The sequence below is a fragment of the Geotrypetes seraphini genome, chromosome 14 (genome assembly GCF_902459505.1).
Source record: "Geotrypetes seraphini chromosome 14, aGeoSer1.1, whole genome shotgun sequence".
NCBI classification, from domain to species: Eukaryota; Metazoa; Chordata; class Amphibia; order Gymnophiona; family Dermophiidae; genus Geotrypetes; species Geotrypetes seraphini.
Window position 1 is genome coordinate 34,108,399 of NC_047097.1, and position 26,626 is coordinate 34,135,024.

Genomic DNA, 26,626 nt, shown 5'->3' on the forward strand with positions numbered 1-26,626 from the left:
GAGTGACTTATACAGTATATATGCAAGTGATAAGTAGCAGGGAGGTAATAGAGGCAGCAGCAGGATATAAGTATGACAGGAAAGGACTCTGGGATGTGTATGAGTAGAAGGCAAAACAAGGAAAACAATCCAACTAATCTGCAATTGAAAAGTCAGGCAATGAAAAACAAAGAAAAAAAACCTGCAGAAACGATATACAAAGCACATGATCTTTTATTGAAGTAGATGCAATGTAGTGATCCCAATGTATGAAGATGCAAGACCTGATACGGTCTGTGTTTCAGAGAAACACTCCTTCAGGGGTCCGGAAGGAAAAGAATCTCATAGATGGAGAACCATGGTCGTCAAAACAGGATACACCAAATCTAAAACAGCAAGTTCCAAAAGATTCAATCCTGCTGCTACGCGGTGTCAGCTTAGAAGAGGTTTGTTACGTAACATAGACAGCATCTTTATTCTGGTATAGCTGAAACATGTAATACTGGTGTTTAATATAAGGCAAAATAGTTGTTCAGATTATACAGTATCCACACTTTCACCCAGATTGTAATGATTTATGGTTTAAAGAAAAACTAGCATAGCTAAATTACAACCATTTTCCATCATTGATTAGTGAGCCATTTTGATCAATAATCTTGCCATTTGATAGAAGAAATGTCTGATTTCCAAATAAATTCTGTGAAAATAGCATTTTATCTTTTATGTTTTTTCTTTTAAACTGTTGAATCATTCAGAAAACTGCAAAGTAAATTTGATGAGTTCTGTCCTGATTTGCGAGAAAACCCCCCAAACCTTTTCTGTGCAAGTAAATATACATTTAATTAAAACAATGCCGTGACAAATTGAAATTATTTATTTGTTCACATGATAATTTTGTTTTGGTTTAATCTTAGCCATATCTTACAGCCCAAGCAGAATATACTTCTCCAGTCAAATAATACTAATTCTCTTAAATCCAAATAAATATTTAAATTGCTATATTTTCTTGGCTTATGGAGAAAGTATTTTGAATGCAGTTTTTTTTCTTCTTTTTTCTGTTCTGATTAGAATCTTGGTACTCTGTGTCAAATTTAAGTGGAATTACTGGGGTAGACCTCTTAAGCTTTTCTTAGTCATGTGAATAGGAAGGTGTGTCACAATGCTCTCTGGTTGCTAGAGCTCCATTACTGAGTGCTGTAGTACACTACCTAACTCTCTTTTGCATTTCTCTATTCTTGACACAATGCAGTGTTGGAAAGAAATGATAAAGGATTGAAAAAAGGAGCATTCTGGAATGCTGTCATGATGGCAGCTTAACTGAGGAGCTCAAATTGCTAATTTGCAGCCCACTGCCTGCCATCGGCAAGCCATTTTTTATTTCAAGATGTCAAAAGCAAATCCGAAAAAACTGACTTGGCATTTCTGGTTGTGGTGGTGAAAAGACAGAAATGGGCTCATCTTCACCCAAGGCAAGACAAATGTTACACCTTCTAGGCCTCATGGCATCCACCGCATATGTAGTTCCATTTGCATGCTTTCTACCTTAGAGTGTCACAGTAGACACTATCCTCCCAATGGATTCAGGCTACAGACTTCCTCTTTGCATGCCTTTGAGTCACCCCAGAACTTCAGTAATTGTTTCACTGGTGGCTTAATCCATCCAATCTCTCCAGAGGTCTACCATACCAACCTCCTCTCCACCAAAATGTCCTCACAACAGATGTTTCACTTCTCGGTTGGGTGGACTCACCTAAATGGCCTTGACACTCAGGGAATCTGGTCTCCTCACGAGAAAACACTACAAATCAACCTACTGAAGTTACGAGCAATCCGTAATGCTCTGCTCATTTTTCAGGATTGCTTGCAGAACCATGTAGTTCTCATACGCACTGACAGTTAAGAAGTGATATATTACATCAACAAGCAAGGTGGCACAGGTTCTCATCCCCTTTCCCAAGAAGTCATCCAAATTTGGACTTCAGCAATCCCTCAGAAATCTTCCTTAAAGCAGTATATGTAGCAGGAAAATAAAACAGCCTGCAGACAAATTGAGCAGACTCCTCCAACCTCATGAGTGGTCCCTCCACAGTGACTTTGTCAAATTTTCACATTATGGGGGACTCTTGCCATAGGTCTCTTTGCATCTCCCACCAACCACAAGCTGCCACTTTACTGTTCCAGACTATGTAATTCTCTTTGACTAGCAAGGATGCTTCCTCTGTGTTTCCTCCAATACCACTAATTGGAAAAACTCTACTCAAACTTTGCCAAGAGCAAGCCTCAATGATTCTCATTGCAACATGTTTGCCATGACAAGCTTGGTTTCCTTTTCTCCTACATATCAGCAATTGGTATCCCATCCTGTGCTAGCTATTTCTATCTCTACTAGCTCAGAATGAAGGTTCTCTCCTTCATCCCAATCTACGTTTATTGGCAGTCACAGCCTGGTATCTTTCTTTCCAGAAGTAGATACTTCTCCCCTTGTCACCTTCAGTCTTAAACATTATTGAATCATGCAGAAAACCATTTGGTGTGATCTACGCTCCTTAGATCCAGTCACATGTCCTCTACAATCTCTGCTAGACTACCTCCTTCATCATTCCAATTCTGGACTTCAAACTTCTTCTGTATGTGTTCATTTCCATGCAATCAGTGCTTTTCAAACTCAATTAAATAGTAGACCCATCTTGATGCATCCATTGGTCTCCAGATTCATGAAGGGGTCTTTAACACACCAAGCCTCCACTCAGACCCCACCATCTGTGGAATGGGATTTGAATGTTCTTTCTATTCTCATGAAGCCACCATTTGAACCCCTCTTGTCTGCTTCACTAAAAAACCCCACCAGGAAAATGACTTTCCTGATCGTGCTTCTGCATGTCGAGTCAGTGAGTTATAAGCATTTCTATACCAGATTTTATCACAATAAAGTTGTCCTCTGTAATCATCTGAAGTTTTTACCAAAAAAGGTCTCTGAATTTCATCTCAACCAGCCCATTGTTTTACCTGTTTTCTTTCCAAAACCGCATGCACATCTTGGGGTCCGCTCTCTATACTCTGGCCTATAAAAGAGCTTTTGCTTAATACTTGGATCAAACCAAATCACATAGGACTATGACACAACTGTTTATCTCCTTTGACCCTAATTGGGAGTTCCAGTTACCAAGAGAAATATTTCATGCTGGCTAGCAGACTGCATATCTATTGCATATTCTCAGGCTGGGCTGACACCAGATGGCCATTTTACTGCTCATAGAGTAAGAGCTATGGTAACTTGCGCTCTACTCTCATACAAGACATCTGCAAAGAAGCCACTTGGTCCTCAGCCAACACATTTACTTCTCATTATTGCTTAGAATAGATCAACATTCTTGATGAGACAGTCAGTTTGGTCAGGCAGTTTTCAAAAATGTATTCTCTTTAAAAGCCATCTTCTCTCTATCCTCGGGGATTTCACCAGCCTCATAAGTTATATTTAACCCTCTTCCTAGAGGCATGAATCTAACAGCTTGGATGTCCCATATGTGAGGATATACTGTTTGTTTGTCTTCTGAGAAAGCATGGTTCCTTACCTGTAGCAGACGTTCTCCGAGGAAAGCAGGCAAATATTCTCACAACCCACCCAACTCCCCTAGCTGGCTTCTTAACTTATAGATGGAACTGAAGATGTCATGAGCTGACATTGTACAGGAAGACACACGTGGTATGGACAGTGCAAAAATTTTAAGGTGACGGTACACTTAGGTACATGTCAATGCCAGGCTCTATGGATGACATCATCCATATTTGAGAATATCTGCCTGTTGTCCTCGGAAAACACCTGCTACAGGTGAGTAACTATGCTTTGTGCTGGAAGCTCCTGTATCTCTCTTCCTGCTCTGAGGAAGCATCTGATATATTCCTAGCATGGCCTGCAAATTTCTGGAGTCTAACCCTTTCATTTGGCTGTTTTATCAAAATCCATCTCATCTTGTTTTTCTGTTGTGTGATGGAACTAGGTACCCATGATTTCTTCAATAGACCTGGGTTAACTGAGCTGCCAGGCTTTAAAAGTGGCTTTTCCTGCCACCCCTTGCCTGAGGCACATAGCTATTTTTCCATTCATATACAACCCATTGACCTTACTGTCATTCCCTCAGGTGAGGGAGTTCACCACACACACACATACTTTTGATGTTGTCTTGACTTAGTTCTGGCTATAGAGAAGCAGCATGTGTACAGGCAAGTTCAGAGGGCTTTCAGGCAGAGGAGGAATGAGATACCAGAGAATGCAGGGGGCGGGAGAGGAAAGGCTACCAGAATTTGCAGGCAGCAGGGGAAAAAGCTGAAGGACAGCTTGGGGCAGCGGTAAATGAGAAAAATATGCCAGATTGGGGGGGCGTGGTACAAAGAAAAATATGCCATTTGGGGAAAGTGGGAGGAGTGTCAGACCAAAACATAGTGACCATAGAGGGGAGGGGAGGGGAAGGAGAGGAAAGAGAGATAGAGGAAATGGTGTCCATGGAGAGGAGGGTAAGAGGAGAGAACAAATGGTGCCTATGGAGGAGAAGGGAAGAGGAGAGAATAGATTGTACCCATGGAGGGGAGGGGAAGAGAGAAAATGGTATCCATGGAGGGGAGAGAAGAAGAGACTGGAGTAGATGGTATCCATGGATGAAGAGTAAGGGAAGAGATGGAAATTAGATAGGAGGAGGAAGAAAAAATGGAAGGAAAGTTGAATGTGAAAGATGTACAGCTTATAGAGCAAGAAGGGAAGAAGAGAAGAGGCAAAAAAAGAAATAATGAGTTGAGATGATGCCCTGACACAGAGTTCAGAGCACAGACAGGGAACATGGTTAGAAAAATTAAATCACCAAACAACAAAGGTAAGAAAAATGATTTTATTTTCAGTTTAGTAACTGAATTATGTGAGCTTTGAGAATTTACATCTACTGCCTATATTTTGCACTGTACAGATGCAACTTATATATCAAAATATATTTGGTAGAGAATTATTCTTTTGCCATGGGTGGAGTCTATAAAATTTTACTTGATTATACTAGGCATTCCTCAGTCAAAGTCTATCAAGCTCATATGATTGAAAGATTTCATGTGATTGACTCGTTAGGTCTAATTAATCCCTGGGGTTGTGTAACCTATTCAGGGGTAGATTTTATATTCTACTCCAGGAGTGTCAAAGTCCCTCCTCGAGGGCCGCAATCCAGTCAGGTTTTCAGGATTTCCCCAATGAATTTGCATGAGATCTATTAGCATACAATGAAAGCAGTGCATGCAAATAGATCTCATGCATATTCATTGGGGAAATCCCGAAAACCTGACTGTATTGCGGCCCTCAAGGAGGGACTTTGACACCCCTGTTCTACTCCCTTCCTCATAACAGAAATAATCAGCTACCAATCACATTCAAAAGTAGGTTGTTACTGTTGAGCTTGACCAGGAAACCAAATTAATAGAAGCAGACTATTTGCGTAAGTTACAGAAGATGAAATTTCAGTTTTAATTCCCTGTTCACTAAAAGAGCAGGCAAGACTACGTTAATGACCAAAGCCTATTTCTATGCAGAAGCTAATAAAAAAAAAACCAGGGAAAGTCAACTGCATCTGATTACTCACAAGAATGAATGTTTGTTGAATATTACTCAAATCTATGTACCTCTGAGTCCCAAGTGGGTAAGCTCAGATGGAGGTTTCCTTAAACAAATAATAAATGCAAACTTCTGGGGAGTGATTGGTTTCACGACCCAATTTTAATAGGATTTTACTTTGCTACTCACCCTATAAACTGCTATGTTTCTATTCTGATTACCTACAGGAGAGATTCACAGCAGTCTAATTCAGACTTGCCACTTATCGAGATGATAAACATATGACAAATTTCACTAGTTGCAAGCTAGTGCTTTTAATATAAGTGACAGTAATAGCATCAACTATAACACACAAACTACTCAGAGAAGTACTGTTCATGTTGGCATCTTTGTTTTCCATAATATTAAAGATGTCTCTTGGCACAAATTCAAGTGCCAGAACAACTCCATTTATCTCCCTTGTCTGTGCATAATAGCTCTTCATGGTTGCTGCATCTGTTTATTACCATGCCACTACAGGTCTTCAGTACAGAAAAAAATTGTGAAATTATTGTGCTAATGAAAATACAAAATGAGGGTAATTTTATGACAGGAAGCCTAGCCAGTAAAAGCACATGCATGCATATGTTGCATATATTTTATAAAGTCCATGTGTGTGCCTATACAGTATATCTTTTATAAACTAGCCTCACAAATACCTCCAGCATAAGTTGCACTGCTTTGAGGCATGTAATTTTACTTGTGGATGTACATCCCACACTCTGCTAATTTTCTGTACCCAATAATGTCTTTTGTATATATTGTATAAAAGTAGGCCATATGAGGCCAATATTCAAAAGGTAACATAGTAGAAACATAGAAATAGACGGCAGATAAGGGCCACGGCCCATTCAGTCTGCCCTCCTCAATGACCCTCCCCTACTTAACTCTGTGAAGAGATCCCACGTGACGATCCCATTTCTTCTTAAAATCAGGCACACTGCATGCCTCGATCACCTGAAGTGGAAGACTATTCCAGCGATCAACCACTCTTTCGGTGAAAAAGTATTTCCTGGTGTCACCGTGCAATTTCCCGCCCCTGATTTTCCATGGATGTTCTCTTTTTGTCGTTGGACCTTTGAGAAAGAATATATCTTCTTCTACCTCGATATGTCCCGTGAGATATTTGAACGTCTCGATCATGTCTCCCTCTCTCTCTGCGTTTCTCGAGTGAGTATAGCCGCAATTTATCCAGCCGTTCCTCGTACGGGAGATTCTTGAGTCCCGAGACCATCCGGGTGGCCATTTGCTGGACCGACTCAAGTCTCAGCACATCCTTGCGGTAATGAGGCCTCCAGAATTGTACACAGTATTCCAGATGGGGGTTTCACCATGGCAATGGCATAATGACTTCAGGCTTACGGCTGACGAAACTCCTACGTATAGACCCTATGATCTGTCTAGCCTTAGATGAAGCATGCTCCACTTGATTGGCAGTCTTCATGTCTTCACTGATGATTACCCCTAAGTCCCGTTCTGCTACAGTCCTTGCTAGGATCTCGCCATTAAGGGTGTAAGTCTTGCATGGATTTTGGCTGCCAAGGTGCATGACTTTGCATTTTTTGGCATTGAAACTCAGTTGCCAGGTCCTAGACCAGTGCTCCAATAGGAGTAGGCCATGTATCATATTGTCCGTTGTGCTCTTGTCTACTATATTACATAGTTTGGCGTCATCGGCGAATAACGTTATTTTACCTCGAAGCCCCTAAGCCAAGTCCCTTATAAAGATGTTGAAAAGGATCGGGCCCAAGACCGAGCCCTGCGGCACTCCACTGATCACCTCCGTCGTTTCGGAAGGGGTGCCGTTCACCACCACCCTCTGAAGCCTACCTCCAAGCCAGTCTCTAACCCATTTTGTCAATGTGTCACCTAATCCTCTAGAACTCATTTTGCTCAACAGCCTGCGGTGTGGTACACTGTCGAATGCTTTGCTGAAGTCCAAGCATAGGATGTCCATGGACTCTCCAACATAAAGTTTCCCCGTCACCCAGTCAAAGAAGCTGATCAGGTTGGATTGGCAGGATCTCCCCTTGGTAAATCCATGTTGACGGGGATCCCGTAGATTCTCCACGTCCAGGATCATATCCAATTGGCGTTTGATTAGAGTTTCCATTAGTTTGCTCACTATTGATGTGAGGCTAACTGGTCTGTAGTTCGCAGCCTCCATCCTGCAACCTTTTTTGTGGAGTTGAATGACGTTAGCCGTTTTCCAGTCCAACGGGACTCTACCTGTACTAAGGGAGAGATTGAAGAGTGTGGATAGTGGTTCCGCCAGGACGTCCCTTAACTCCCTGAGCACCCTGGGGTGTAGGTTGTCTGGCCCCATTGCTTTGTTAACTTTGAGTTTAGACAGCTCACAGTAGACACTGCTTGTCGTAAACTTGAAATTACTAAACGGGTCTACTGAGCCACCCTTTTTCTGTAGCTGAGGGCCGGATCCCGGCGCCTCGCGGGTGAAGACCGAACAGAAGTATTCGTTTAACAATTTAGCTTTTTCCGAGTCAGCTTCTACATAGTTCCCATCTGGTTTCCTAAGGCGTACTATCCCGCCTGTGTTTCGGTTTCTGTCGCTAATATACCTGAAGAAGGATTTATCGCCCTTCTTGATGTTCTTTGCTAAAGTTTCCTCCATTCGGAATTTGGCCTCTCTAACTGCTGTTTTGACGGCTCTTGCCTTGGCCAAATAGTCTTCTCTAGAGTCCTGAGTCCTTGATTGTTTGTAAGAGATGAACGCTCTTTTCTTCTCTTTTATGAGATCCGAGATCTCCACAGAGAACCATTGTGGCTTATTGTTCCTGCGCCGTTTACTTACTGATTTTATATAGCGGTTGGTTGCCTCCTGAATGGTAGCTTTCAGAGTTGATCACAGTTCTTCTACGTTATATGTTACTTCTCAGTTTTGTAGCGCCTGATGACGGCAGATAAAGACCCAAATGGTCCATCCAGTCTGCCCAATCTGATTCAATTTACATTTTTTTTATTTTTTTCTTCTTAGCTATTTCTGGGCAAGAATCCAAAGCTCTGCCCGGTACTGTGCTTGGGTTCCAACTGCTGAAATCTCCGTCAAAACCTACTCTAGCCCATCTACACCCTCCCAGCCTTTGAAGTCCTCCCCACCCCATCCTCCCCCAAATGGCCATATACAGACACAGACCATGCAAATCTGCCCAGCACTGGCCTTAGTTCAATATTTAATATTATTTTCTTATTCTAGATCCTCTGTGTTCATCCCATGCTTCTTTGAACTCCGTCACCATTTTCCTTTCCACCACCTCTCTCGGGAGCACATTCCAGGCATCCACCATCCTCTCCTTAAAGTAGAATTTCCTAACATTGCTCTTGAATCTACCACCCCTCAACCTCAAATTATGTCCTCTGGTTTTACCATTTTCCTTTCTGTGGAAAAGATTTTGTTCTACGTTAATACCCTTCAAGTATTGGAACGTCTGAATCATATCTCCCCTGTCCCTCCTTTCCTCTAGGGTATACATATTCAGGTATATGCTGCTAACATTTGAGAATTAGGCTTCTAAATTTGGCATCTTTGAAAAATTACTAGGGCTGATTGCCAACATTATGCTCAGAATTTCACTAAGCTTTTAAATTTGAGCCTAAAAAGTGGGTAGCACAGTGGCAGATTTAGGGCAGGGAAAAGAAATTAGGAGCTTAGTACTGATGTTCGACACTATACACCTAAATTAGTTGCATAAATCTTGACAAATGAATGGCAGGCTATAGGAGCATAGATTAGGTGAATTTTCAGGAGAAAGCTTGGGCTTCTATGTTTTGACTATTGGGGCCAAATGGGCTCATTTTCAAAAAAGTTAAATGTCTAAAAGATGGCATAAACCAGCATGTAAACATCTTACTAGTCAAAACATCCAAATGGGCATTTTCAAAACTGACTTTCTAGATGTCTTTCTGGTCTTTTTGCCTCCAGTGCATCTAAATCTTAAAGGGGCGTGTTAGAGGCATGTTTTAGGTGGGATTAGGGTAGGTTTAGCACTTGGATGTTTTATAGTGATAAATATTTTACAAAATGTCCAGAGCGCAGTTTGGATGTTTTGGGCTAGATCTGTTTTTAAAATGTATAAGGGCCAAAAAGATACCCAAACTGATCAGATGACCACTAAAGGGATGAAAATTTGGCTCCCACACACTCCCCCAGTGGTCATTGACCTCTCTCCCACCCTTCAAATATCTACATGAAACAGTACATAGCTGTCTTATGACAGCTGCAGATACTATGGCCAGTCCTAGTAGAGCTGCAAAGAGGTCTCTGGAGTAGCCTGGTGGGTAGTGTAGTGGAATGCAGAGAAAGGGACCCAGGCCCATTTGCCACCCTAACTAGTACAGTTCTGGTAGAAAATATGAGCCCATCAAAAACCCATTGTACTGCCATATAGGTGACACCTGCATGTATAAGTGCTATTGGGGTGGTAGACAGGTGGGTACAGTAGGTTTGGGGGGAGTTTTGGAGGGCTCACCATATAATATACAGGGGTTATGGTGAGATGTGTACCTATTTGCCGTTCACAGCAGTGCCTCCTAAGGTGCCCCTTCTGCTCTTCTGGCATGTCATTGTGGCTAGTCCATTAAAAATGCTAACTCCTTCTACATGCACATGGCTTGTTTTGGATGTTTTTAATTTGGATTTTTTCTTAATAATGTCAAAAAAATATTAGACGTCTAGCTCGACCATTTTTGATAAAAAGTTAGATATTTGGCGGGTTCAAAAATGGCCATTTCTTCTGCCCAATATTTGGACGTCTTTCAGGAACCGTCCAAAGTCGGACTTAGATGTCCTATCAAAAATGGCCCTCCATGTTTTCAGAGTGCCAACTCATATGCATGAATACTCTTGGTCAATTTTTTTAAATGCCTACTTCAGTACATAAAATGCTGTTCATTTTTATTTTGCTAGTTCAGGTCACGAGTGACAGCAGCACCAGTATAAGGTGTGGTGTGGCCCTAGAATTTGCCATCATTAAGGGTTGAGTAGAGTCCTTTGATAACAGCTGCCTCCTGCAGTTCATTCACAGCAAGGTTATATGAGGCTGTGCAAAGTTTTTTCCTTCATCTGGGGAAGTTGGTAGCCTTTAGGCCTTCTGGGTATAGTCTTCTAGGTGTCAGTTTGTTAACCCCAGTGTTCATTCTTGTTCATGGTCTTCCAAGAGGTCTGCATGGAACTTTGATAGTGTTGCACCTAAGCTTGTTTTATTAAGGACAGTTTTAGTATAGAGGTCTTTCTGATTCTCTCATCTCCTCCTTGGTTCATTCATGCCTGCCAACTTGGCAGGCAGCAAGATTGTGGAGATTCCTAAATGTTGGTCCAGTGGTCTAATGTCTAGCTTAGAGGAGTTCAGCAGTCATTGCTACCTTTATTGGTATGTGACTTACACCTTCCAGAGGGTCATGGTGGTATGCTGTCTTAGGTATTATTCTTACAAAGGTCAGATGTCCACTTGGAATGAGAGGGAATCTTGTTTATTGGTATCTGATCTTCCTCCTTCCCTGGGTCCTTCAAGTTTATTTAAAAAATTTTATACCGCTTAATCAAATTTCTAGTCGGTGTACAGAAATAAAAAATATCTTAAGAAACAAAACAAGTTAGAGTTAAAATGCTAAACAGAACCAAGTTAGGTTAGTAAAGACATACAAAAACATATATACCAACTACACACAGTTAGGAAAGAAGGGTAGAACTACAATCTTTGAGAAAAAAAGCAAACTTAGGGGAAAAACAATAGGTAAGGGTAAAAGCTATAATTTGTTTTTTGTCCTTAAAGGGACAGTTGTTATCCAAAAGCATCTTGGAATAAGAATCTTTTTTATTTTGCTTTAAATTGCTTTAGCGTGGATTCGATCCGTAAATCATTAGGCAGCGAATTCCAGAGAGAAGATGCAGTGACAGCGAAATTGTTGGATCTCAACGTGTTAATTAATTTTAATGATGGTATGACAAGGAGATTCTGTGACATAGAACGAAGAGATTTAGTGGGATTATAAGGAATTAGGAGTCTTATCAATAAACTCTGGTTGATTGTGCGAGTTATAAAAGTTAATAGTAAGATTTTGTAGCTAATTCTATGTTCAACGGGTAGCCAGTGTGCGTTGAACAGAAGAGGAGAAACATGATCATATTTCTTTGCGCCATACTTGATCTTGATAGCTGTGTTCTGCACTATCTGAAGGCGTCTTATATTGTAATGCCCTTATAAAGGGCATTACAATAATCTATACAAGAAATTACCAAAGAATGGATCATTGTATTCAAAGAAGCTGGGTCTAGTAGTTTGGAGAGGGAACGTATCATTCTAAGGCAGTGGAAGCATTTCTGGACCACCGTACTAATATGATTGTGATAGGAAAATTTACAGTCAAGAGTGACTCCTAGCAGCTTTAAAGTGGGTGCGACTTTAATTGGGAGAGATTCAGATTTCAAGGGGGCCTGAAGAGTTATTCCCTCTTTTAAAGAGAAAGATCATTAGTTTTGATTTATTGATGTTGAGGGACAACCTATTTGAATCTAACCACAATTTGATTTTTTTCTAGTTTGTGGTTGATGGAAACAACTTCCTCTATGTTATTAAGATCGATGGGGTGGATTAATTGCACATCATCGTCGTAAGCAAATATAGTGAAAATGTAGTCAAAAGAGGGGACATAAAGATGTTAAAAAGTAATGTTGACAGAATAGAGCCTTGTGGAATTCCGTATTTAATGGAAGAAGGCTCAGATGATATATCGTTAAAGATAACCTTGGATAATCTATCTGAAAAATAAGAGGTGAACCAGTCCATGACTTGACCTGTTATGCCAATTTCATGAAGACGTGATAATAATAAGTTATGATCAATAGTGTCGAAAGCAGAGGAAAGATCTAAGGAGAAGAGCAGAACTGACTGATGATGGTCAAGATGGTAGAGTATTTTTGTGGTTAAACCTAGCAGAGAGAGTTCGGTGGAATGATGGTGACGAAAACCAGTTTGGTTGGGGTATAGAACTCTTGTTTTCTCAATAAAAATCTGAAATTTGGTGGAAGACAATTTTTTCAGTAAGTTTAGCTATAAATGCTATGTTAGTTATAGATCGATAATTAGACATGTCTTGAATGGTGGTTTTTTGATCCTTGAAGACTGGATAAATAATTGATTGTTTCTAAGTTTTGGGTAAGGAACCCGATGATAGGCTAGAGTTGACCAAGTATTTGATATGTGGACCAAAAATAGAAAAAAGTCTTTTTAAGAGGAAAGGAGGAATGACTTCTGAGCTGGTCCCTTTTGTATCAAGTGAGTTAAGACATCTTTGTAATTCCTGTAAAGTTGGAAAAATGAAACAAGAGCATTTAGAAAAGGACAGATTTGAAGAAATAGTAGAATCGGTAAAATCTTTAGCACAGCTAGGGATAGGAGTTTGCAAGAATGTCTCCCTAATTGTTTGTACTTTGTCTATAAAGCAAGCAAGGGCTTGTGCTGATGGTGCTTGATTAGTTTTATTTGTTTCTTTTTTCTTCGTTGTTAGAAATTTAACTATTGCAAATAATGCAGAAGTATTTTTTGATTGCTTAATTTGTTTGGAGTAATATTCTTCTTTAGTTCTATTGATTTCAGTTTTATAGTATGCCGCGTGTTCCTTAAACTTATTGAGATTGATGAGCATTTTGTTATGTCTCCATTTGCGCTCAAGGGAGCGTAATTGTTTTTTGATTAAATTCAAATTAGCTGAATACCAATAATTTTTTAGTTTGCAGGGGGAAATCGTAAAGGTAGTAACAGGCGCTAGTGAGTCTAAAAGTTTGGTGACAGATTGGTTCCATTCTAAGGCTTTATCATCGATAGAAAGACTGGACATGTTTTCTAAGGTAAGATCAAAATTAGACAAAATAGCAGCAGCTTCCAATTTCTTATAATTTCTAGCGGTAATTGTTTTAGGCTTTAACTTTGGGTGATGGTATAAGGTTTGTAGTTGGAAGGAAACTAAGAAATGATTTGACCATGGAACTTGCATGGTGGAAGAGACTTGAAAGTTATTATAGTGAGATGCTTGAATAAGCACCATGTCCAAGGTATGGCCAGCAATGTGAGTAAGATTGGTTATTAGTGGCAGAATATCTAGATCACTTAAAAAGGTGAGGACTTCTAAAGTAGAAACGTTACTGGTATCTTCAAAATGGATATTAAAGCCACCTGGGATGACAGGATTAGCAGAGGAAACACAAAAATCTAAAATAGTTGATTGAAGATTGGCAGACATGAAGTCTGCCAATCAAGTGGAGCAGGCTTCGTCCAAGGCAAGACAAATCATGGGCTGCATACGAAGGGGTTTCGTCAGTCGTAAGGCGGAAGTCATTATGCCATTGTATAGATCCATGGTGAGGCCCCACCTGGAATACTGTGTGCAATTCTGGAGGCCGCATTATCGCAAGGATGTGCTGAGACTGGAGTCGGTGCAAAGAATGGCCACCCGGATGGTCTCTGGACTCAAGGATCTACCATACGAAAAACGGCTTGACAAATTACAGCTATACTCGCTCGAGGAGCGCAGAGAGAGGGGGGACATGATCGAGACGTTCAAGTATCTTACGGGCCGCATCGAGGCGGAGGAAGATATCTTCTTTTTCAAGGGTCCCACGACAACAAGAGGGCATCCGTTGAAAATCAGGGGCGGGAAACTACGAGGTGACACCAGGAAATTCTTTTTCACTGAAAGAGTGGTTGATCGCTGGAATAGTCTTCCACTACAGGTGATTGAGGCCAGCAGCGTGCCTGATTTTAAGGCCAAATGGGATCGGCACATGGGATCTATTCACAGGGCAAAGGTAGGGGAGGGACATTAAGGTGGGCAGACTAGATGGGCCGTGGGCCCTTATCTGCCGTCTATTTCTATGTTTCTATGAAGATGTGTGAGAGTTTGAACACTAATAGGAGGAAGGAGATATAGAAGCTAGTAATCTAGTGGAGGAGATGTTTTAAGTCTAACCTCTAGATATACCAAAGAGGTGTTGCTTGGGGAGAATTCAAAATCAGCCATTGGTGTGTCATGAGATCTGGGGGACCAGGCCTAAGAAGATCCATGATGATGTGCTGACTTTTGACTCTAAATATTCAGACATTCCTTTGAGGGGCATATACTGTGCCTACGGACTGACCTAAGAACATTGTAGACTGGTAGGATTGTCTTTTTTGCATATCTATGTTTGCATGGTATTATCTTTAAAGAGAGATTACTGTCCTCTATGTGGAAGGAGTTATCTGGATTAGAGAAGGTGGTGGTTAAGGCAAGGAGTCTTAAAGTCTTGTGAGTTCAATCTATAGGATGCTGGGGTAGAGGGGAGTTTCTGTAAGACAGGGGTAAAATGAGAAATTGGGGACTAACGTGTCACATTTAAGAATGGTTGGGGGAGGCAGTGGGCAGGATATGAAAACATTCTCATGCGGTGGGGCTTACTGCACAGCAATATGAGAGATTGCATAGTACATATTATTCCTCTGTGTGATTACATATGATAAATAGTAGGCAGGATAGGGTGCAAAAACATTGAGGATCTGTCTAATATTTTGTTTGGATGCCTGCAGATGACTTTCTTCTGGTGGGGAGATGTGATGAATTAAATAAATTCAACTACCCAAAATATGCCTCCAGGAATTGTTCCCTTCAGCTTAGTTATTTGCATATACGCCATGGGGTTCATAATCAAAACATCCAGACATCCAAAAATCCACCTAAGTCAGCACTTGGATGTCCTAATCAGCTGGACGTAGAAGTGCCAATTTTTGAAACCAACATTCTGGACATCCAGCAGGACTTCTAAGCCGCTGTGCATCCAGAGCTCAAAGGGACATGTTGGGAGGAGTGTTAGGGGTGGCGTTTGGGCAGGCTTAGACTTACACATCTTGCAGTGATAATTGAATGTTTTGGCAGATGTCCTGGTCAGAACTTATATGTTTTGAGTTAGACCTGTGTTAAAATGGTACCCAAAGATAACCTCAGAGATAAAGTAAAGATCCCTACACAATTCTGCAGAGCTCACTGACCACCCCACAAAGATCAAAATACAAACGTACATACCTGTCTCCAAAACAGCAGCATTTGGTTTAGAAAAGTCTAATAGACCTACACACAGGTGTATTGAGTAACCCGGTGTGTGGGCTAGTGAACCATAAAGAGGAGTAGCCAGTCCCATAAGCCACTCTAACCACTAAATTTATGGTGGAAAGTGTAAGCCCACCAAAATACTCCCCAAACCTACTGTACTGCCATATAGATGACACCTGCAGCCATAAGGGCTATTGGGGTGGTAGACAGGTGGATACTGTAGGGTTGGGTTTTTTTGTTTTTTATTGGGGGGGTTCTGGTGAAATATGTACCTGGCACCCTTTATGTGAAGTTCACAGCAGTGCCCTGTAAGGTGCTTCACTGCCCTATTGGGATAACTGCGTGACCAGTTCATTAAGATGCTGGTCCCTCCCACATACAAATGGGCTTGATTTGGACGTTTTGAACATGGATATTTTTGTATTTGAAAATGGTCAAAAAAGTTGGATGTCCTAAGGACCAAAACATCCAAATAGGTCATTTTCCAAAAAACATTTGAATGTCTAGCAGTTTCAAAAATGGAAGTTTCCTTGTCCCAGCTTTTGGACATCTTGCAGGAAACATCCAAAGTTGGACTTAGACGTATTGAAAATACCTCTCAATGGAAACAAACATGTAAAAACCAAGCTGAGTAATTTTCAGATAGCCCTTTGACTCTGGTATATAAGTATTTACCTGAGCTAACGGTGCTTGAAGATTGACCTTTAATGGAGCAATCCTAGGCACTTTATGAATTTTGATTTAGTCTGAGTGAAGTATGCAGCAAACTAATGCTCTTTCATAATTCAGAATTAGCAGGAAAATTATGGTTGGAAAATTTTATTTCAGTTTGGTGACTAGTGCACTCCTTAGTTTAGCTACTACTTTAATTCTACATTGTGGCTTTGTAAGTCTCTGGTATCAAAATAGTAAGGGTGGAGAGAGAAAATTAAGGATATTGTGCAGGTTTTGAAACAATAGCATTGAAACCTGATAGTAAAAAAAAAAAAAAAATCTATTTATAAAGTAAATTAAAAGAAAAGTACACCGGAGGGAGAGTAAGAATTCAGAGAAAACAGAGAAAGCATAGAAGGCCCAGAAGATCACATTCGCAGAAAAGCAACTTTTACTACAAGAACCGACATGGCCCATGTTTCGGCAAGTGCCTGCGTCAAGGATCAAATCATTGCCAACCATAAATCAAACTCTTCCACCAGAAAGTTCAGATGCATACAGTCAGTCATGCTACAGAGTGAAGGTTCCCATATTTGACTGATTGTATACATTTGAGCTTTTTGGTAGAAGAGCTTGTATTTTAGATAGCAATGATTTGACCCTTGATTGAGACATTTGGGGCTCCTTTTACTAAGCTGCGCTAGCGGTTTTAGTGCACGCATTGCCGCGTAGCGTGCGCGGAAGTGCAGTGTGTGCTAAAAACGCTACCGTACCTTAGTAAAGGAGCCCTCGGTGAAGCATGGGTCTTGTCAGGTCTTGTAATAAAAGCTGCTTTCCTGTAAATGTGACTGCACTTTGTTGCTCCATCTGCGGCCTTCTACACTTTCTAAAGTAAATTAAAAACACAGTTCTTGGAGTGAGGAAAAAAATTAGCACTTTGAATATGCCCATAAAATGCTTTTTTCTTTGAACAGTGTTATGAGTAAAATGCTCTATGTAAATCTAATATTTTTCTTCTTTCTCTCCCTGTCTTTCTCCACATGCAGCAAGAAATGGAATAATGGAGTAAACTTTACCTTGATTTCCTTTCTGATCTAGAATGGAAGAGCCTGATTCAACCAAATTTATTTGTTCTCATCATTCCTCTTTGGTCTAAAAAATTATGTGATGTATACTTATTCACACAGCTTTTTTCATCATAAACTATCCCTTATCTCTTGTTTTTCTGTTCCTTTCTTTCCTGGGGGGTTTTTTTTTTTTGCCATTTTTAATATTTTTACCAAATAAATTCAGAACTATTTGAACCCTTGCTAACCTGCCCTGTTTCACCGGAGGAGCTTCATATTACATCTGGGGAGGGGGAAATTGGGAAGAAAATTTGAGAATTATAAAATCTTCACGTAGGATTTCCAACCTCATTAGATACACATGATTCACCATAAACTCTCCCACTTGACAGGGACCACCTAGAATACTTTAACATTAAGGGAGAAATTCATCAAGAAGTGTTAAGGCCTTATATGGTAGTTGCCCCATTTTGGATGCAACCCTGGATTGGGCAGGAGTGACTGGGCATCATTTCTGCCCAAAGACACCACCCTACCCCTGAACCACAAATGATGTTAAGGTAGCCTTTTGAGGGTGCAAGAAGCTACCTTTGAGGTTGGAGAATTGGGGGGGCTTGAATATGAGGGGATGTGAGGGAATTGAGCTAGTGGGGTCCTTAAGCCAGAGGGTATCTGAAACCAGGAGAGACCTGCACAATGCTCTTGGGCACATAGAATAAAGCTTCTTGGAAGGTGGCTTGCAAGCAGCGTTATTCTTTTACCACAGGATTCATCAACTTGTGGTACTGGGATCCTGCAGGTTTATCGTTTACTAAAACTTGATATACCGCCTTAGTTGCAGCACAATTCAAAGCAGTGTACAATAAAAACTAAACAAACATTTAAAAATAAACAGAACGCCATTAGGTACAGGATAGAATCACATCAAAGAACAAAAGATTCATAATATAACAATTTTATAATAATATGTGCTCACTATTACCGTCGCTTCAAGTTTTGTTTTGTTTTTTCCCTGAATTCAGTGGAAAATCAAGCTGCAGTAAAAGGCAACTTTTTACCACAACTTGATGAATTCCCCTCCCCCCTTCTCAAGAGGCTGATGTACATATGTGAATAACCTTTTCTAAACTAGACTTTATGTGAGTTCTGATTTGGGGGGATGAACTTTATTTTGGACTATAATTCTTGTTAGTATGAAACAAACTTGATATAATTTTATGTGGCATTTGTTTTTCAGTATAACTAAGTGTAATAGTAACTAATGTGAACGTACATTTTTTTTTTTTTTTACAAGTCAGCTTTATTTAATAAAGTAGCAAAATGTCAGGTTACTAGTTTAAAACAATACCCAGGCTTCCTTCATGGTATGCCTTCAGCTAGACATTTGTGTCCAATATTCACGCATTTCTTTTCCTCTTGTGTAAATTGTGCCAAAGGAAATATTGTCATTCTGAATTTTTTTGTACTCCAAGCACAAAAGTCGTGAGGAAACCACCAACCAGGAATATGTCTTCAAATGAAATCTTTATTGGGTCTGGATTCAACACAGTCAGTGCCTTTTTCAAGAATCTACAAATTGAGCATATTAGTAAAACACATAAATACAAGTAAATATACACTATAAAAATGATGTGTAAGTATATCTTTTAAAACATATCGTACATATCATGAATATAATGATATTTATTAAATGTTTTAAAAGATATGCTTACACAAAATTTTTATGGTGTATATTTACTTATATTTATATGTTTTACTAATATGCTCAATTTGTAGACTCTTGAAAAAGGCATTTAGGTGCCCAGTTCCAATAAAGATTGCATTTGATGACATATTCCTGGTTGGTAGCTTCTCTTCCTCATGACTTTTCTGCTTGGATTTTCATTTCTGTCGTGGAGATGTTTGTCTAGTCCTACTTTGGTGATTCTTTTTTTGTACTCCTCCAGTGCCATGCCTAATTGTTTCAATTACTATTGATTTTTTAAAATCTGATGTGAACCAAATTCTCATGTAGTTTGTTTTTTTAAATGACTTTCATGACTAAAAAATTATTTTTAAGAAGCTACATCAATGATGTTCACTCCAGCCCTCATGGGCTGCCTGTAGGGGTAGGTTTTTGAGGATATCACTAATGAATATATGTATGAGAGGTTTGCACATAATGAAGCTGTATGCATGTTTGTAAAAAAAAAAAAAAAAATACCCTGAAAACCTGACCCATTAGTGATAATCAAGGAACAGGATTAAATGCTACTGGACTATGGCAATATGAAGTAAGCTCTGCTCTCAGGTATACTATCTAAAAGATTGGTGTGGTTGTCTTTTTGAAAATATTTTCTTTGCATTTTTTTTGTAACCTTTGAGGTTAAATTGGAATTAGTCTCCTCCTTAAGGTTACATTGAGCTGCTTATACAGTTTGTATATAGCAATTACTTTATGGTTTTATGGGCTGTTGTAAAATCAGCTGTATACTAGTGGTTAGTTCTGAACATATCTTCTTTATGTATTTTCACTATATTTGTTTTTGTAATGTTTTCACATGCTTTGTATATTATATGTAGTTCACACATGTAAACAGTACACAAAATAAAATGGGCTACAACAATATAGTATGAACAGTGTTTTACAGAATTTAGGGCCAGATTGATTCATGTTTTTCCTCATTCTGTGTTTAGAGCAGTGGTTCTTGACCCCCATCCTCAGGACATACCCATCCAGTCAAGTTTTCAGGCTATCCACAATAAATATGCATGAGAAAAAATCTGTATGCATAGCTTCCATTCTATACAAATTTATTTCTACAACACAGTGTAGGAGAAAACAGCTCCTACAACTCAAGACACGAGTCTTGGCAGTAGGAGCCTTATTCTTCCTTAAATTCCCCTGTAAATGTTTGGTTACATGTGAGAGTAATAAGTATAGTTTTGTTGATCCATCTCAGTTGGAAATTTTTTTACAAGATAAACTTAAAATAGATAAATTACCTGAGATTATTACAGAGGTTGATAAGAAGTGATAAAGTAAAGAAAGGAATATAGTTAGTTGTGTCTGATTGTCAGATTATAATTTTAATTACCTTGTAATTATGTGATTTATCGGGTGATGTCATAGTCCCAATAACGTGGACTTAGAATTGAATTTATTTTCTTTGATCTAATAATTTTCTTGTTTACATTACTGTGTATTCCTATTTTTATTTGTTGTAACAAATAAATAAATTTATAAATAATAATAAAAAATTATTTCCTACATGTTCAATGTTCATATCTTGAAAACCTGACTCTGCATCCTGAGAACTGGGTTGAGGGGTCAATGGGTGGTAGACACCTGGAATGCGCTTCCAGACGGAGTGATAGGACAGGTTACGGTATTGGAGTTCAAGAAGGGATTGGACAATTTTCTGAAGGAAAAGGGGATAGAAGGGTATAGATAGAGGGCTAGTATACAGGTCCTGGACCTGATGGGGCCGCCGTGTGAGTGGACTGCTGGGCATGATGGACCTCAGGTCTGACCCAGCAGAGGCACAGCTTATGTTCTTATGAGAATCTCTGGTCTAGGTGGGAAAAGTTTAGTAAACAGACCCTTTCTCTTGAATAAGCTACAGAAATTCAAATTAATTATTTTATTTTTGGCCTGGAAATTTCCTTCTGCTTCTTTAGGCTTCCAGCTCAACTAGAACCAGCCTTTATAGGGACTTCAGGCACAAGTTTAGCCTCCCTGTCCCTGTGTTTATGTAGCACCAACCGTTGCATGATAGTTTTTGACCAGATGATTTCGGACATTTGGTGTCACCATTTTGAAAGATGGAAAATATGTCCCGGCTGACTTAGGGTGCACTTGTATCAGGTTCTAAAGGCATGATCACATGAGCAACAGTGATTGCTGAGCTATAAAGGAAGGAGAAATCTAAAACTTTTGGTGGAGGATGTGAATCACTAGGAAAAACGTGAAAAAATAAAATTATCCTTCTCCCTCTTTATGAAAATGAAAAATTGATAAATTGAATAAGTCAATAAAAGGAAAGGATTATAAAATGTGCAGAGGAAGAAACAATCTTAGCTATTTTTTATTTTTTTTTACCACTGTATCTTCATTTGTTAAATTTTGTTGACATTTAATTTACTGGATTTTGAAACTTCATGATAAACTTCGTCATGGAATAGCTTAGACCTGCCATTTAATAATTTACTTTCAGCATATACCAGTAGTTTTCAGGGCTACATGCAGCTCTTGAAGTCTTCCGTTCAAGCTGTCAAACAGTTGGCTCAAATGTTCCTCAAGTCCTGCAAATTCATTAAGTCCAATCTTGCCCGCTCAGATAATGCATTTACCCCCCCACCCCCTTACTAAATTGCAATAGCGGTTATTAGTGCAGGGAGCCGCGCTGAATGTTCCGCGCTGCTCCCAACGCTCATAGGAACTCTATGAGCATCGGGAGCAGTGCAGAGCATTCAGCTTGACTCCCTGTGCTAATAACCACTATGGCGGTTTAGTAAAAAGGGGAAGGGGGAGGTAAATGCTAGAAAAAAGGGTTTCTATAGACTGGGCATGGATGAAAGTCGGTATAGGACCTACTATGCCCTATACCAGGGGTGCCCAACGCGTCGATCGCGATCGACCAGTAGCTCAGGAAGGCAACTCGAGTCGATCGCACTCGTGTTGCCGTCCTGATCTACGGGCCGATCAGCCTTCCTCTCCAGTGTTCTCCCTCGGGCCTTTTAGCTGGGCGGTCCGCCCAGCTGTCATCTGCCGCTGCTGAACATTAAAACCCCCCCAAAAAAAAACGGCTTGGAGATTTCAGCCCCTAGCGAACTTATGCTCCGGGCTCTAACGTGTGCATGCCGGCTTCTCTTCTCTTCCCTCCGAAACCGGAAGTTATGTCCGGGGGGGGGGGGGGAGAAGGGAAGCCGGCACGCACATGTTGAGAGCCCTGAAGCAAGCGTTCGCTACGGGCTAATGCGGGAGACAGGTTAGTGAAGCATTTGTTCTTGTTCCTGCCGGGTCCTGCCTACTTTCTTTTTCCGCGAAGGCAGGACCCGGCAGCATTTCCCCCAATAGGTTGATCACGATCTTGGGCTGATCAGCCTTCCTCTTCCCGACGGCAGAATTGACGTCGGGGAGAGGAATGCTGGTTGGCCGAAGCAGGGAGAGCTTGGGGCCTGTTGTTGGTGGTGTTTGGATCCTGGTCCCCGATGGTAATGGCAGTGGCAGTGGCTTGGGGGAGGGCAGGGAGAAAGAAAGAAAAAGGGCAGGCAGGGATACAGAAGGAAAGAAGAGAAACAGAAAAAAATGAAAGGGAGGCAGAGAGAAAGAAAGGGCAGGGAAGAGGAAGGAAAAGTGGGGGGGAAGGAATGAGGTCTGGAGGAGAAGAAGCATACAGGCTAAAAGAAGGGAAGAAAGATTGTATGCACAGTCAGAAGAAGAAAGTGCAACCAGAGACTCATGAAATCACCAGACAAGGTAGGGAAAATGATTTTATTTTAAATTTAGTGATCAAAATATGTCTGAATTTATATCTGCTGTCTATATTTTACAATATGGTCCCCTTTTACTAAACCACAATAGAGGTTTTTAGCGCAGGGAGCCTATGAGTGTCGAGAGCAGTGCTGGGCATTCAGCGCAGCTCCCTGCGCTAAAAACTGCTATCGTGGTTTAGTAAAAAGGGAGGGGGTATATTTGTCTATTTTTGTATGGTTGTTACTGAGGTGATAGTGCTTAGAGTCATCTGCTTTGACCTCTTTGAAAAACCCTGGAATAGGAATGATGATTAACATTTTCTATGCATACAGTGTGCTTTGTGGTTTTTTTTTAATTTTATTGTTGGTAGATCATTTTGACTTGGTCATTTAAAAAGTAGCTCGCAAGCCCAAAAAGTGTGGGCACCCCTGCCCTATACCATATGCCCATTTATTTATTATTTATTTATTCAAAACATTTATAGACCACTTAGGGCTCCTTTCATCAAGCCACGCTAGCGGTTTAACGTGCATAATAATGCGCGTTAAACCGCCAGCCGTGCTAGCCTTGAGCAGGCGGTAGATTTTGGCCAGCACGGGGGTTAGTGCGTGATTAAAAGTCGCCTTTAATATCTAAGCAGTTTCCAGCAATAAACATACATATAATTTCTAATAAAAAAACAAACAAAACGAATTTATATTTTCTCATCGTATATGGTGACTGAATATCAAGAAAGGTCAAAAGTCAGGATTCATGTTTAGATGCACAAGTACCACAGTGATATGACAAAGCTAGATAAACCAAGAAACACTTGTGTTCAGAGAATTATGGAAACCATGCCAAAGTTTTGCTAAAACACAAAAGAGTGCATGGAGTTTTCAGTGATATATTTAACTAGTGTAGGCTTAAATGTGTAAGCGTGAAATCTTGTGGTGGCCCTGAAAGCTTTCTCATATTCACATATGTGAAAAAGGTTGGAGACCACTGAAATACACATACACACACACGTAATGATGGCTTCTAAATTAATGTTAAACTCCTGTCATAGGCCAACACACAACTCCAAAATGACCAAAGCTCAATACATAGAGATGAAGACTAAAATTCTCCAGTGCCCAAGGTTCACAGCCAGAACTAATCTTGGAGCTATCATCGAGTAAAGTCTTATTTTCTCTAAGAGCTTGTTGTGTTTATATTGTAAATGTAACATATTATGGACTTATTACTCATATTACTGCTACATTGTTTATGCACTGATTGTGCTGCTGTGAAAGCGTGGTACTTAGCTGGACAAACGCCCAGGGAATCCCACGCCTGAACGGCGGAAGATCTCCGTTTCGCTCTGTTACTATTAATCAGAGCTTCTTCAGAACAGCAGTGTATTGAATTTCAATGCTACAAATGAAACAAATAAAACATTTGTGTTACACTAATTAAACGTTTCATGGCTGCAAATTTGCAAAGTTAGTATGTCCTAGAAAAACCCCCCCGAAACACCCACCTATCATAAATTCTGGACCGAAGCGTCTAAATCACTGAGCCCAAGTGTAAACAAACTTTGTATACTCACTGAACTGCCGTCAATAACCGACTTCCCCGCTATGTAGATGCGAACTAAGCCGGCGGGAGGCTCAAAATTTAAAGCCGTCTCTCGGCGTCTGACCTCACTTCCGGCAACTCAGATAATTGGACACCATTTTGTGCTAGACATCTTTACTTTTTATGTTTAGAAAACGTATTTTTTAATTATTTAAAAAGACTTAAATGTTAGCATTATTAGATATTTAAAAAGACCTGATATTTACTTTATTGCATTATTAGATACACAGAAAAGTGTTTGAAAAACACAATTTTGATTAGACTGTCCGTTAAAGAAAGATGACATTTAATTCTAAATTAATGTGCCTTACATAAAAGAGTTTTGTGTTGGATGTAATGGTGATTGGCCCTTTAGAATTTCATTCATTTGATTTTGTTAACATTTATCATTGTCTGCTGTTAATTCTCTGACTGCTAAGTAGCATGTGGTGGTCTTTTAAACTACTTTGTAAACTATTGCCAATTTTATGAAAAAATGTAAATGTCACTTATAACCATTTGGTCATCATTTTAACTGGTATGTCCTTTTTGCATGGAGAGAACTAGTAGCATTGAGTGCTACTGAGAGTATGGAATGTTTTATAATTTTCTTATCAAACATGCCAACAGCAAAATCTTAGCGAATCAAATATTTAAATTAGTCTTCATATAAAAAAATGACCCTGCAGTTCTTCAGTTAATTATTTTGAGTATGAAAGTATTAACATTCTTAAGAGAATTATCATTTTGGTTCCCTATGAACTACTTAACATCCCTTTATTTACAGCTGTTTAGAGCAAACATTCATCTCAAGCGCATGTTTCATGTTGGGTTTTTTTGTACCATTTTTGTCTTTCATCCTGCAAATTGCTTTACGTCTTTTGAAGTTTTAATAACTATGCAGTGACACTCTTTAAGAAGTTAGAAGTTAAATTAATATAGACTTTATGATCCATTTCTATATCAATATAGCCTCGTATTTTGTGCATCTTGTCAATGGAAGCTGTTTTATTTTTTTTTTTCGTGTAGAATTCCAACGTTAAGAAACTGGATGGCGAGGTCTTCCAATATTGCTGCACTGTTCCAGAAGGCAAAAATTCAACCTTGGTTATCACAAATAGGTACTTTCTGGTATCAATTTGTTTCATTAGATAAGCTTTCTTTACAAATACAGTAGAAACAAGTTCTGATTCTCTTTTATCCAGTTCTTATTATTGTTTGACTACTTTGGCATCTGTTTTGACCAGCATTTAGGAAACGTGATGAACAGAGTGTACTGATTCCTGAAAGAAGTGAGAATCTGGAAGTACCCTCAGCTTTATCTGGGACTTCTCATTTTTCCTTCATTTTCAGGGATAATGATAACTTTACGTTGTATCTGCAGTGTCAGGCCAACTGGGATCTAGGCATACAGAAGGAGAATGTGCACCGGTTTAGTGGGGAGAGATATCTGTTACTGTGGTGGTCCCTGCTGGCTTATGAGTGGTATTCAGTGTGCATCTCAGGAAAAAGTACCCCTTTAAGGAATCTGAAAGGCTTGAATCACTTGGTATGCTTTATTGATTTGATGGGAGAGGGGACAAAACCAAGCATGAAAACAGAGAAAAAAGTCACACAAGAGTCACCTACAGTAAAAATTTCTATATTAAAAGCACTGCCTCTGCTTGCATGCTTGTTAGTTTTTTGCCCTCCTCCAGCTACAGATAAGAACATAAGAATTGCCGCTGCTGGGTCAGTCCAGTGTTCCATCGTGCCCAGCAGTCCGCTCACGTGGTGGCCCCCAGTGCTCTAAATGAGTCCAGCCTCACCTGTGTATGTTCCAGTTTATCAGGAGCTTGTCCAACTTTGTTTTCCAATCCCTGGAGGGTGTTTTCCCCTATAACAGACTCCAGAAGAGCGTTCCAGTTTTCTATTACTCTGGGTGAAGAAGAACTTCCTTACGTTTGCACGGAATCTATCCCCTTTCAACTTTAGAGAGTGCCCTCTCGTTCTCCCTACCTTGGAGAGGGTGAATAATCTGTCTTTATCTGCTAAGTCTATTCCCTTCAGTATTTTGAATGTTTCGATCATATCCCCTCTCAGTCTCCTCTTTTCAAAGGGAGAAGAGGCCCAGTTTCTCCACTCTCTCACTGTACGGCAACTCCTCCAGCCCCTTAACCATTTTAGTTG

General features: G+C 40.0%; 1 protein-coding gene across 2 annotated transcripts in view; it reads left to right on the forward strand.

Annotated features, from left to right (window-relative positions):
* Nucleotides 1–26,626, forward strand: part of VPS13C (vacuolar protein sorting 13 homolog C) — a 442,250-nt gene that overhangs the window by 406,797 nt on the left and 8,827 nt on the right. The window contains exons 80-81 of one of the 2 annotated variants that reach the window (XM_033920131.1): nt 285–425; nt 25,487–25,578. In XM_033920131.1, the coding sequence (XP_033776022.1) occupies nt 285–425; nt 25,487–25,578 (233 nt within the window). The remainder of the gene's footprint in view (nt 1–284; nt 426–25,486; nt 25,579–26,626) is intronic. The other variant, XM_033920132.1, reaches the window with a different exon arrangement.